Source organism: Bombus huntii, chromosome 5 (assembly GCF_024542735.1).
Source record: "Bombus huntii isolate Logan2020A chromosome 5, iyBomHunt1.1, whole genome shotgun sequence".
Classification (NCBI taxonomy): domain Eukaryota; kingdom Metazoa; phylum Arthropoda; class Insecta; order Hymenoptera; family Apidae; genus Bombus; species Bombus huntii.
The window spans coordinates 6727117-6740725 of NC_066242.1; the positions used below are offsets into that span (position 1 = coordinate 6727117).

A 13609-nucleotide genomic window follows, 5' to 3' on the forward strand; every position below is an offset into this window, starting at 1 on the left:
TCCAAGCTTTTCGATTAATACAGAGCCTAATAAATACATCAATATTTGTTCAAGCCTCCGGACGAAAGAAAAGGCTACTGGATATAATAATTCTCAATGAACATTCCTTCAATTAAAAAAAGTCTTAAGTTACCAGAAGCTACTGAGCGTTTGGAACGTAAATAAATTAGCTGATTTAATTAAATGAAAGACGCAAGGCATTAGGTTTGTATTTATTTTCCTTCTGTTTCATACAATAAGTTTTACAAAATAAACGTAAAAATATCTACTAAACTAATAGTTTTTCGACATAAGTAGATTAATAAGTTTTTATAGAAAATCTCAAGTTGCATCGATTAATGTATTAAAAAATATATAATTCCATTAAAAAAAACAAGGGTGATCTTCACAACACCTTTATACATCTACCTATAGAGAAACTAATCTAGCATTAAAATATGCTCCCGTTGAAGCTATTCAACTTTTATGTGAAACATTTTTCGGTATAATTTATGGTATAGTATACCTATATTTAAAAAACTCAGAGCAACTTATAAGAATAAATTAAGTCACACATTGTGCTTCGATTAAAAGAGAATATAAGGAACATTCTAATCGCCGTAAAGGCTCTTAATACAATACATTTTACGTCATGAAATATTAAATTGCAATATTTAATAATTATATGGTAATTTATTAGTTTTGAATTTCGAAATATCATTCTAGTAATTATTAATTTAGTGTACATAGTTTTATAAATATTTTATTTAATGGTCCTTTTTATGTTTTAGGGATAACGAAGATATTAAATGACTTTTAACCAGAATCATTAGATTAAATATTGGGCGTGGTTATGGATAAGGAAAGAAGAGGTGTTTATAAAGTAATTATTCGTAGATGTATCAATTCCTTTCGTTCTATATGCCACGGACAACGACTCTGTACTCGGAAATTTCCGTGGGTGAGTTATAAAGTCGTCGGTAGGCTTTTCCATGTCTCAGTCGATGAACGTCCTGCCAACGTCCCGCGATTTTATTCATCACGATTTATTTATTCTAGATCAGTACGTCTTAACCTTAATCAACTCGCAGTAGGAATAAACCGTAAATACGACGCAAAAAAAAAAAAAAAAAAATAAAATTGGCTAATTGATCTCGTGGAAAAATAATCGATTAAATTCCGAAGACAGTGATTTAAAATGCATATTATCGCGTCGTTGATCTTCGCGATACTATTCGTTGTTTACGTCGGTGATTGTCACGTGAAATTGGATAAAGGTAAGATGGAACGATTATTTTCATGTTTTTCGTTTATTAAATTTATTACGTAATTATTTTTATTTGTGAACGTTAGTAAACAATTTAAAAATAAAAGTGGAAGATCAATGGCAATGATATAGAAGATCTATCAACTCTATGAATGTGGCTTTCGTAATTAAAAACAGATCCAGATTCTTGAGTTCAATATAGTTTAATAGCTTTTAGCTTATAAATTAAAAATACAAGACTTTAGTTCCAAAATTGTTTAATCCTAGTTGCTTAATTTTGTAAATATAATAACATTTTGAGGATATATGAAGATTGGAAAATTTTGTAATTTTTAAGCATTAAGAATTTTGGATGACAGATAAATCTAATGTTTCCAATATAGGTATAAAATATTTAATATCAAGCTTGACAAAAGTATAGAGAAAAATAATTTTCTGGTCACAACTAAACTTGTTAATTAGTACAAATATAGTATAACAAATCTTTGGATATCTACAAGTATAATATAGAATCTAGAAGATTTCAAATATGGATTAATGTTTCCTATCTTATAATGCTAAAAGTAAAATAAACTGCGAGTTAAAAACTAATTAGAATATTGATCTTGAATTATATATCTACAACCTAGATTCTTGATTATCAATTCTAATTAATTTTTCTCTACCTTTCCTTACGTTTTTTAAAACTATTATTTTCCTCCTATAGTCTTGGAAGCAAAGTAAACTGTGTCATAGTAAAACAGTAGAGGTAGAACGTTCCCATAAGGTGTTTACGGTGTTGCAAACCAGTCCCCATACAACTTGACAAGAAACCCGGTAACGGCACGCAAGGAACGACAAATGGTTTTTATAACAGTTCAACTTGAAATAACTATTTTCATGCTCGCCAATTGTGGAAGTAATTCATCTATCTTTAGGAAAACAACTTTTTTTGACACAAATTTACTAACGACATTTTTTCTACTATTTTGAGATAAACAATAGACAAAAGAAATATTTTATAATTAGGCTGCGGATATTTATCAAATTCATATCTTTATAAGCACAATTAAGTAGGTAAAGATTTATTTCATCCTTTGAATATTATACCTAACCAGTATGTACTTTGAACATTTCATATATTTTGTTTCATATAATATGCATTGTTGCATATCTTCTTATCTTTAAAATAAGTTTCTCAAAATGAAATTAATTAATATTTTTCCTTGTTACAAATGCTTACAGGGTTGACGACAAATCTTCGAGAAACATGGGACTACAATGATTTTGTGATTGTTGCTTTGAACGCCAAATCAAAAAAGAAACAATCAGAAGCAGCGATTGATATTCTTCTAGCTGTAAAATACGAGAAATCGAAGACAAAAATGATATTTAAGTTCGACAGACAAACTAATCGAAGTAAGAAGAATATTCCAAATACAAATTATTTGATTCTTATAAATAAAAAATATTACTATATATTTCTTACTAATTCATTTTAACTTTATTTTAGTCATCTATGAGAAGACTAACCGAAATGGTCATCGAACTACAGAGCGCCTGGAAATTCAGAACGTGAATGCTCCATGGAAGAAAATAATCGTCTTCGTGCATCAGAATAAACCTGACCCCGAAATAGACATTTACGTTGATTGCATTTATCAAGGCATGCTACACTTGAAGGAAAGTTTCCGTAAGGTAGCAGAAAATGAAGATGATTCTCTTGTAGAAGTGGTGAGTTTTTATTATCAAAGAATTAAAAATAATAATAGGTGTTTGAAGTCTTCTAAGCCTAAATACTTGAGTTACGAATATTAGTAACAATATTAGAAAAAATACTAATATTAAGCTAAATATTAAACACTTCACGTTAATTACTTCTTCGGATGTTTTAATAATTACTTTATTGTTCTGTTATCCCGTGACATACGGACATCTATAATGGTGTGGAGTGAACAAATTCAATTGGGTCAAAGTAATTTTGTTCTTTCCTTTTTCTTTTGTTTACAATTTCTTTTTGTTTCTGTTTTGTCAAAGGACAAACAACCAAAACACGCGTTCTTTCATCTATCATTGAAGAATTTCACGTTTGTTACCAGAGAACCGGTGACGTTAGATATCGTAGGATGATGCTATTCCAAATATGGCAAGCCAGTCCAAGGCTGCTCGCATTTATTACGTGTAGCTGTTAACTCGCGTAACACATTTAAGCATAGTGAATTGATTTCGATTCGCTTAGACTTCATCATTATTGAATATTCACGGTCTGCTTTCTTGCACTCGAGATATGCATACAAAAAGAACCACGATGATCGTAATTTATGAGCTGAAAAGAGAGGGAAAACGAGCCTTCTTTTCTTCTCGCTCTTGTCTTTTCGTTATTTAAATATTCATGAAAAAGCTAGTTAATATACAAATCGCCTTAGTGTTTCTTCTTTTAAGTGACTTTACGTTGTTTAGAAATAATCTTGTAAAGGAAGTAGCACTATTTACTACTTGTAATACTTCGTTGTTACTCTTTGTATTATAACTGAAAAACGCATTAAACTGAGTGTCATTTTCCTATATAATGATGATAGCTAATTTTTCTACCTCAATATATATAACTAAAAGATTTGATATATTCAGATATATATTTAATCTAAATGTGAAACATCCATAATATACATACATGCAGTATTACATCAATAGAAAAAGAATTCCAAAACTCAACTAGTTGTATTGTGAAAAATGTAATTTTATTGCTGTATATTTATTATTTTTAACAATTATAGAACTTTCAATCTAAAGAATTTAACTTAGAAAAGTTGTGTCTTTAGTTTAGAGAAAGGAGGAGTCACGTAAAGGTGTATCCCTTATTATCCGTCAGCGACGCTCTGAAACAAGAAAATTGTCCCAACTATCTGGCCGGTCTAGGCACGTTATCGGATGAGTACAAAGAGTCTGTTGAGTCTGACGAATCAATTCCTACATCAACCAACGACAATTCTGATAATAATTCCGACGAATTTTCACACGAGATTAATCCACCTCGTAGAAAATTAGGAAACAATGAAAACTCCACAACTGAAACTTCAGATACGCCCGAGGATGCAAGTTCACTTGAAGATTTCGGCGATTCAGATTTTAAACAATCATCTCAATCGAAACACGATCATCGTCCTGTTGAACGTCCTAAGAAATATCATTCTGTAAGTGAGGTTGAAACTAATCAAGAAGATGTTTCGAGTCATGTGAAACGTTCGCGTCAGAAAACACGATCTGAATACTTTGACGGACCCTTTTACGAGAATCCCATGGAATGGAATAATTTTGGTGAATTGGATCCATTGAGTCAGTCCAACTTGTATCATAAGAGATTTCCGCGAAGAGGGGACATAGGGATTCAGAGTCTGAACGAAAAGGGTAAGCTGTAATTGAAGTGAATCATGCGAAAAATGAATTAATAAATAGACTGCGGATCTTTATGCACTTGTAGGAAATTTGGACGTGCAAAATTGTACATAACACGCAGATAACACGAAGAAATGTTTAAAATAACCATAGTATAGTGCTTTCTATAATATCTGGTAATTAAAACAATTTTCTATCTGGGATCTCTTTTCTTAATTGTATTCTGGAAAACACGAATTTGCACAAAAAAACTGCAGTTTATTGATAAATTTTAATATCTTAACTGTTCTAATTGTTTAAGATATTAACTATCATAATGGAAGTTTAGGAAATAAAATGTGTAGATAGTATGTTATCTAACATCGAGCATTATTTTTTATTTCTGATGATTTCAAAATCTTAAGAAAATGTGATTTTGCAGTTTGTTTAATGGATTTTCAAATCGTGAGGACATTAAACGAGTTGATTGAAGCTACTAGGAAGGTCTGGAGAGAAATAGAATTAAACGTGAGTAATAACGTCGGCCATAATTATTCAAGAATATTTAATGAACAGTTCTCTGATTAATATGGTTTTCCTTTTAGAAACTGGAAATGCGACATCTTCGACAACTAATTGAAAATTGCGCAGCATGTCGTGTACCTCCTGGTGGGTATTGAACGAATTACATACACGAAAGATATCTTTATTGTTAACTGCTTTTAATTTTCTATTTGTTCTTCGATAATATTTTTTAACTTAATTTTTCTCAATCTTTTCCCATCTTTCGAGACAATTTTTTTAGTAACGATTTTCACAAGTGTGCAAATAGTTGTTAATATTATAAACAACGAAAGAGCATCTAAATAAATGTATAATACGGCCTTACATTGCAATAAATGTACATTTCTGGCAAAATGGAATAATGTTGTGACTCATATTCTTACTTTTTTAAGAGAATGATTAGGAATAAAGATCCTCGAATCACTGGATTAGTTCGTATGATCGGAAAGCAACGCGATTAGATCGAAAAGCGACGTCTTAACCGAAACGACTAATATCTAAATCGAGGAAAATGATATTGGCAACGTGATTATAGCCTGAAAAGAAATTGCAGGAATAGAAAATACTGTATGAACTGGGAAACTATTAAATTGTCGCGAAGACACCAGAAACTAATACAGGAACTAAATCAAAGTTGTCAAAAACAAAATAACTAATTTATGAAAAATTGTTCAAAAAACTTTTCAAAAAAATTGCTCAAATGTATAATAATATGATGCTTAAATCGAAACTACAAATGGAACATGAAATGATATTCTAAAATATTTCTGGCATTTATAATATATATACGAAATACTAAAAGCTGTTAATTAGATATATGCACGAAGAATATTCCATAATATATTTTTCCTCTATGGAAAAAAAGAACAAAGAGAGCTATTTTGCCTTGGGTTATAGACATTTTCAAAAATCTGTGATTCTGACTAGTTTAATAGAGATAAATGTAGATTAACCATTAGTAATTGTAGCATTAAAGTGGATTCCAAGCACAGGCGGAAATCTGTTGAGTCGCAATACGGTCGAGGTTTCTTCTTGGAATAGCGATACCCTGACAAGTTCCTGATCCTAGTAATTCCACAGTTTCACCGATGACCACGGCGGCTCCTCCTCCTAGTTGCGATTACAAATCGCCCTGCTTCCCGGGCGCTGACTGCATTAACACACCACGCGGGCCACAGTGCGGAGCGTGCCCGCCACAATACACCGGTGATGGATATCGTTGCGTGAAAATTAGTTGCGCGCACAACCCTTGCTTTTACGGGGTCCGTTGCTACGACCGCGCGGATGGATACAGGTACGAGTAGAATCATTTAATTAATTACGATACAGTTCCCGGCGATTGAATTACGACCGTATGCAGAAATTTCACTTTTCGAAGTATGATATGTAGGTGTACCCATCCTTGATCCTTATGTTACTTAGGGAGAAACATTTAGACAGCGCGCATAGGATATCGGAAAGGATATGAGTTGTAATGAATTGAATAACAATTTTTCAGGTGTGGAAATTGTCCCAACGGTTACGTAGGTGATGGTAAACGCTGCGAACGATTTAAGGGTGGTTGTGAGCCTCATTCTTGCTATCCGGATGTGAAATGTGATCCAATTCTTCATCCGCCGTATTTCAAGTAATGAAATGAAAATGTCAAGTCAATCCATAAATTTCTATAATTTAAATAGAATTAATTGTAATTTAATTGAACTTAAAGTGTTAAGCGTAAATTACAATTATTTATTATAAAGTGTAAAAAAATTGCGAAGGACGACTATTCCAAGGTTTTTGACTGAACTATAATGATTTTTAGATGCGGTTCTTGTCCAAGCGGGTTCATGGGTAATGGATCTACGTGTGTTGATATAAATGAATGCGAGCTAGCTCAACCTTGTCATCCAGGAGTACGATGTATCAATCTTCATCCAGGATTCAAATGCGAATCTTGTCCACCAGGATTTGCTGGACCTATAGTCGAAGGAGTCGGTTTGGAAATCGCAATGGTTCGCAAGCAAATTTGCCAAGACATAAATGAATGCGAAAATAACAATGGAGGATGCGATCCATATATGACATGCATTAATACGGAGGTAGTTTTTGCAAAAATTCGTAACAATTCGACTAAATTCAATAAATACAATTTAAATATTGAAGTTGCTTCTTTATTATATTTTTAATTATATTTCCAACTTAACAATTCTTATTAACACTTCAGGGCTCGTATAGATGTGGTACTTGTAGGACAGGTTACGTGGGAAACCAAACATTTGGCGATGTAAACGCCGATTGTATTTGTACCAATACCAATGAATACACATGCAGAGTAAGAAAACAAATCCAACACAACTACTCTTTTAAGTCTATATATATATATATATATGTATTCCAGACAAAACAATCAAATTATACATCAAATTCACAATTTACATCAAAAAATACAATTTCTAGTGTCGCGTTGGATGGGCAGGGGATGGACTGATGTGTGGTTCGGACAGAGACAGCGATGGAATTCCTGATAGGAACCTCCGTTGTCATGATTCACGTTGTCGTATGGACAACTGTCCATTTATACCAAATACTGGACAAGAGGATGCGGATAGAGATGGTTTGGGTGATGCCTGTGATCCAGACGCTGATAACGATGGCATCTTGAATCCTTCGGACAACTGTCCTTTAGTTCCAAACCCTAGCCAGGAAGACAGTGATCATGATTCTATCGGCGATGCCTGCGATAATTGTCCTCTAGTAAAAAATCTAAAGCAGGACGACACTGACGATGATGGCATCGGTGACGCCTGTGACGACGACATTGATAACGATGGTGAGATTTTAAAGAGAAATTTATTTTAGGTTCAGTAATAGATGGTAGACAAAATTATAAATTTAGATAAATTTAATTAATCGATAGATTAATTTCAAAATACCCAATCGATATTGGTAAGAGTATTCCTCATTTCTAAGAATGTTTTTGTATAAAATAGAATGTCTTCTAAAATATTTACGTGGTAAAATCGAAACATTTTTTAAACCTTTCTTCAACATTTTTTTCAAAGAATTAGATATGTAGGGAGAAAAATATTCGGCCAATCGGATTTAACTGAAGCGGGATTCGTACCCAAATTTGTTTTGCCGGACGGGTGCTTTTCCAATTAAGCTACCCAGAGAGTCCATCGGCGAATCCTTTTTCTCTCAAATCCTTATACTTACATAAGTATAAAGTATATATACGTCCACATCTTTTACAAGCCGGCGCCAGCCTGACAATTTGTGACGACCTTCGATTACCCACAATGCATGATTAACTATCGATAATTACCATATAACATTGATCTATACAATAAATATCGATCAATTAAAATAAATAATTATTACTGATTATTAATTTACACTACTGGGCATCAAAGGGCTTATACTTTTCCTGAGATTTTAGAGAGAAAAAATGTTCATCCAATCAGGTTTACTGGACCGGGATTCGAACCCGGATCTTCCGCTTACCGAACGGGTGCTTTCCCGATTAAGCTACCTAGGCCGTTAGCAAATGTTTTCTTCAAATTTGTTATGTAGCACTAGGCGGCTATCTACAAATGTTTTATATTAAATACTTTTTAAAACATTTTTAATAGAATATCTTTTATGATCAATAACATTTATAATCTCATAGCTATCTTGAATGAGAACGACAATTGTCCAAAAACGAAGAATCCAGATCAAAATGACCGCGATATGGATGGAATTGGCGACGCCTGCGACAATTGTCCTAATATATACAATGAGGACCAATTGGACCAGGATGAAGATGGGGTAGGTGATGCTTGCGACAACGACAACGATAAAGATAGAGATGGTGTGCAAGACGATAGAGACAATTGTCCTGATGTCATGAATTCAGGACAAAATGATATTGACCACGATGGTATAGGAGATGAATGCGATGATGATATGGATAATGATGGTGTGCCCAATTCGATTGACAATTGTCCTTACGTTTACAATCCGGATCAACGTCGCACGCATCGTAAGTAAAGAATCATCGAATCGTAAAGATTATCATATAAAAATTTAAAAAAATATTATACATATTTAGATGAGAATAGTGGTGATGCTTGCTGGAACGACAATGATAACGACACTGTGAAGAACTTATTAGACAATTGTCCTAACAATAGTTTGATTTGGGCAACAGATTTCAGAAAATATACTACGGTTGCTTTAGATCCTATTGGTACTGCTCAAGTAGATCCTGTTTGGGTAATACACCACGAAGGGGCTGAAATTCAGCAGCTTTATAATAGTGATCCCGGGCTTGCTATTGGTAATGTAGTAATTTGTATTAATTTATATCTATTAATCAATTTATTTATTTATTATAGTAGCTGCAAAAGGTATTTGTACACAGTTACATTTACTACAGCATTTACATAATATTAATTAATTAGATCCAAGTATATTAAATTTCATATCATTTACTAATACCTTTGGTTACAAAAATTTGATACTATAAAAGTGAGATATAAAATCTCATAAAAAACGTCTCATTATAAGATAAAAATATGTATTTAGTATTTACAAATACTTCGTGTAGTCACTATGTAATGAACATCAGGTTGACGAATATGAAATTTTGTTTCTCTGAAACAGAATTTAGCAGACTAATATCATTTAATTTACTAATCATACTAAAGGAGAAATTTGAAATTTTGTAATCTGTTTATTTCCTTGACTTTATGTCTTCATCTGCAACAGGTCCGGATATATTCAGCGGCGTAGATTTCGAGGGCACGTTCTTCATCGACGACGACGGAGACGACGACTACGTTGGTTTCGTTTTTTCTTACCAGGACAACCGTAGATTCTACGTCGTGTGCTGGAAGAAAGGCCATCAACCATATTGGATGCCGAATCCGTTCAGAGCAGTAGGAGAACCCGGAGTTTTTTTGAAACTCGTCAATTCAGATACAGGTCCCGGAGAATTTCTTAGAAACAGCCTTTGGCATAATGAAGATGTACCCAACCAGGTGAAGATTCTTTGGCATGACCCAAAGAAAATCGGGTGGAAAGAAAGGACACCGTATAGATGGCATTTGTTACATAGACCTAAAATCGGTCTAATTAGGTTCCGACTTTATCAAGGAAAACAGCTAGTAGCTGACTCAGGAAATGTTTACGACTCGACATTGAAAGGTGGCAGATTGGGTGTTTACTGTTTCTCCCAGGAAAAGATTACTTGGTCCAATTTGTTATATACGTGTAAAGGTAAGATTTTATTTGTAACGGTGCTAGGTTTGCTCTTGGAATTTGGTTGCAAGCGTTGGTGGATACATTGAAAATATATTACGCAATTTTTAGGGCAGAAATTAAATCATTTATAATTAAAAATAAGCTTCTCAGGCGATATTTTCATATATGAACTACTTTCATTGTATCCCTGTAAATATCGCCTACAAGTTTTGTGTCACCCTGTATACACATATTTATTAATGTCGTTCAATATAGATAACAAAATTGTTATATAATATAAATGTCATACATTTAAGAATTAAGAGTTACAAATTAATGAAGGAAACTGATAATAGATCGAAAACATCAATTATAAATGAAGAAATTCATATACAACATATAAAATATATACATTTTTTAATTATTTACAGTTTAACACAAGACTTTTACTTAAACTATATTTAGGTGTAAAACAGCTCGAAACAGAATCTCACTATTTTAACGTTTCAGCAATACGGTAGCTAAAATTTGAACCCAATATATTAATAAAACTTCAAATTTATCCGCGATAATACAATAATTGATTTAATCCACACCAATTCACACGTGAACTTTTCCTTTAGCATATGCATTTTTTGCATCTTTTCCTTCAAATTTGCTAATAATTTAACAATAATCCTAATTAATGATTTTTATATTATAATTTAACATTCCTTATATAATAATTTATTGTGTTATAAATTAAAAAGTATACAAAATATGAACCTGTAGTCCAACCTTATCACTGAACAATAAACTCTAACAGAAATACTCTTACTTTAAATGCCTTTAAAAAGACAAAATCTTCGTAAAATTTCTGAATTTTTATGATATTTTTCAGAGACTGTCCCGAAATTGGTATGGAACGAGTTGCCGGCGAACTTGAAGAAAGAAGTAAATGTAGAGATGAACAACTAAATCAGACCTTCTACCAGACTTATCTATTACGACTCACTTTAATAACTTCTTGAAATGTATTCCATCATTTTAGGAAAATTTTGTCTATTTAAGCCGAATATCATGAATTTGGTTCGTTTCCCGCGATGAGAACTAAAAAATATTCTTAAGTGTATGTATATGTATCTATATTTACGAGCTTTATTCAATATGGGCAAAATTCATTGGAAAATTTCGTGATTCTTTTTCTCTCTTTTATTTCTTTTTTTTATGAAATTCGAAGTTTTGTAACATTTAAGAATATACGTAATTAAAGATACAGCATGACAAATACCTTCAATGAACCTTCTTCCAGCAGCTAAGGACGAGGGAAATCTTAAAAATAGATTATATTTTTACGGAATGTGTGCAACGAACGCTTAATTCTCTAATTAACAAGGATATATTAAAATATGATTGTGCGCTTTCCGAACGATTTCAATCAAATATATTAAATTTATTACATTATGTTTTACTATACCGATGTGTGCAAGGATACGGAAGTTGCTTTTATGAGAAATGGACAAATTAAAGCTTTGTACTCTTGATAATCCTTACGAGTATCGTGAATTCAAAATTAAATATGAGGAACAGCGTAAGTTAATTTTCATTGTAAATTGAATCGTATTTAGAAATGACTTATGCCGTGACTGCTCTCATCAATTTCATTTAATCTCGAAGAAACAGGTGATAAAGAATTACAGATTATTGTGGATATAGGATATACGAGATGTGGTTTAATATACAAAGTAACTAATAAAATAAATTAATGATGTAAACTCTGATGTTTAAGAGATTAGATAGTTGGATCTCATAAGTGCTCTTATTTTAATATGACTAATTTAAATTTTTACAGATTTTTCCTTTCTTTCGAATAGTAGTTTTAATATTTCAAAAGTTTCCATAGCTAAATTACACGTTTTACAATCGATTTACATTGGTCGTTACAGTTCAAAAAGCGCACATCTAAATCGTTCCCTCTTTTTTAAGTGATTGACAAAGTCGATCAAAGTGCCTAGAAAAAATTTCTCGCTTTGATAATATACGCGTTTAAAACGTTTTCATATTTGTGTGTATGTGTATGTGTCTGTGTGTGTGTGTGTTCTTTTTTTTCTTTACTAAAGAGTGTCTACTTACAATGTCACGGAATAACGAGGCTCTTTACGATAGGTATTAAAAAAAACTATATATATACACGTTCGTATAAGAAAATGTCTACAGTACAAGATGAACTAATCGTTGCGAAATTTAGGAAGAACATTTGTACGTGACAGAGAGAAAAATTTTCGAAATATTTCTACGCGTTGCTTGAATGAAGAGAATAGGTGCGTATATAGTTTATTAATAATGTATTGTATATTGCGAGGTACCAAAAAGAAATACGATAAATATCGAAATAAATAACACATAAATGTACACGATACTTAGGCCCATTAAAAATTAAAAAACATAATAATTTATTATTTTTTCTATCACGAATAAAATTTCATTACACACTCCTTCCTTCGATATACGCCATAAATTTATTCAACAAATAATTCTATTATGGCTGAGAGAAGCGTAAATCTATTAATGTAAACTTTTTGTAATTCATTAGTGCAAGAAATAAAAGTATGTAAGAGAAGAAACTGGTGTATACGTATAAAAATATTTATTTCAGATATGTTGCGCAGGATGTCCAAGGTAATCAATCTTTTCTTTTTTATTAAAAATTAACCAAAGAATGGTCAGGATGATACGATACGTACGATCACAAACAAGGATTTTTTAACATAAATAAATACCATAAAAGGATAATACCAATATAGCGTCTAACCGCGTAAATCGAAGGACGAGAGAGATAACTTCTTATCGCTTCTTATTCATTTACAAAAGTTGTAAATATACTTGTACAAAAGTATATATATATATATATATGTATATATATATAATACTTTTCTTGAAATAACATAAATACTTGAAAAAAGAAACTGTCTGGCTTAAATAACCATTTTGCTTATTACTTTTCCTATGTATGTCAATGTGTTACGTTAACATTCTGCACGGGAACGGAAAATCCTGTTGTTACATATAAATAGTCGAAGTCTAGAGATCGTAATTAAAAATAAAACTTAACTTTATATTTACACTAAGGAACATATAGATACCATTTGTTTCAAAGCTACAGCAATTCCTTCTCCGAGGAAGTTCTTTAATAAATCGGAAGTTATATTTTAAATGCACTAACCATCGGAGAGAGGCCGAATAAATATTGTACAACTATTA

General features: G+C 32.0%; 1 protein-coding gene across 1 annotated transcript; it reads left to right on the plus strand.

Annotated features, from left to right (window-relative positions):
• The first annotated feature begins 16 nt into the window (after positions 1 to 16).
• Positions 17 to 11624, plus strand: LOC126865390 (cartilage oligomeric matrix protein). The gene is made up of 17 exons (XM_050617829.1): positions 17 to 204; positions 771 to 940; positions 1039 to 1256; positions 2471 to 2644; positions 2739 to 2959; positions 4045 to 4630; positions 5040 to 5125; positions 5203 to 5266; positions 6242 to 6455; positions 6660 to 6788; positions 6966 to 7242; positions 7368 to 7475; positions 7601 to 7973; positions 8814 to 9167; positions 9237 to 9464; positions 9896 to 10405; positions 11250 to 11624. The coding sequence occupies exons 3-17, from the start codon at positions 1178 to 1180 to the stop codon at positions 11324 to 11326; spliced, it is 3480 nt and encodes a 1159-aa protein (XP_050473786.1). The 5' UTR covers positions 17 to 204; positions 771 to 940; positions 1039 to 1177; the 3' UTR covers positions 11327 to 11624.
• Positions 11625 to 13609: the final 1985 nt, after the last annotated feature.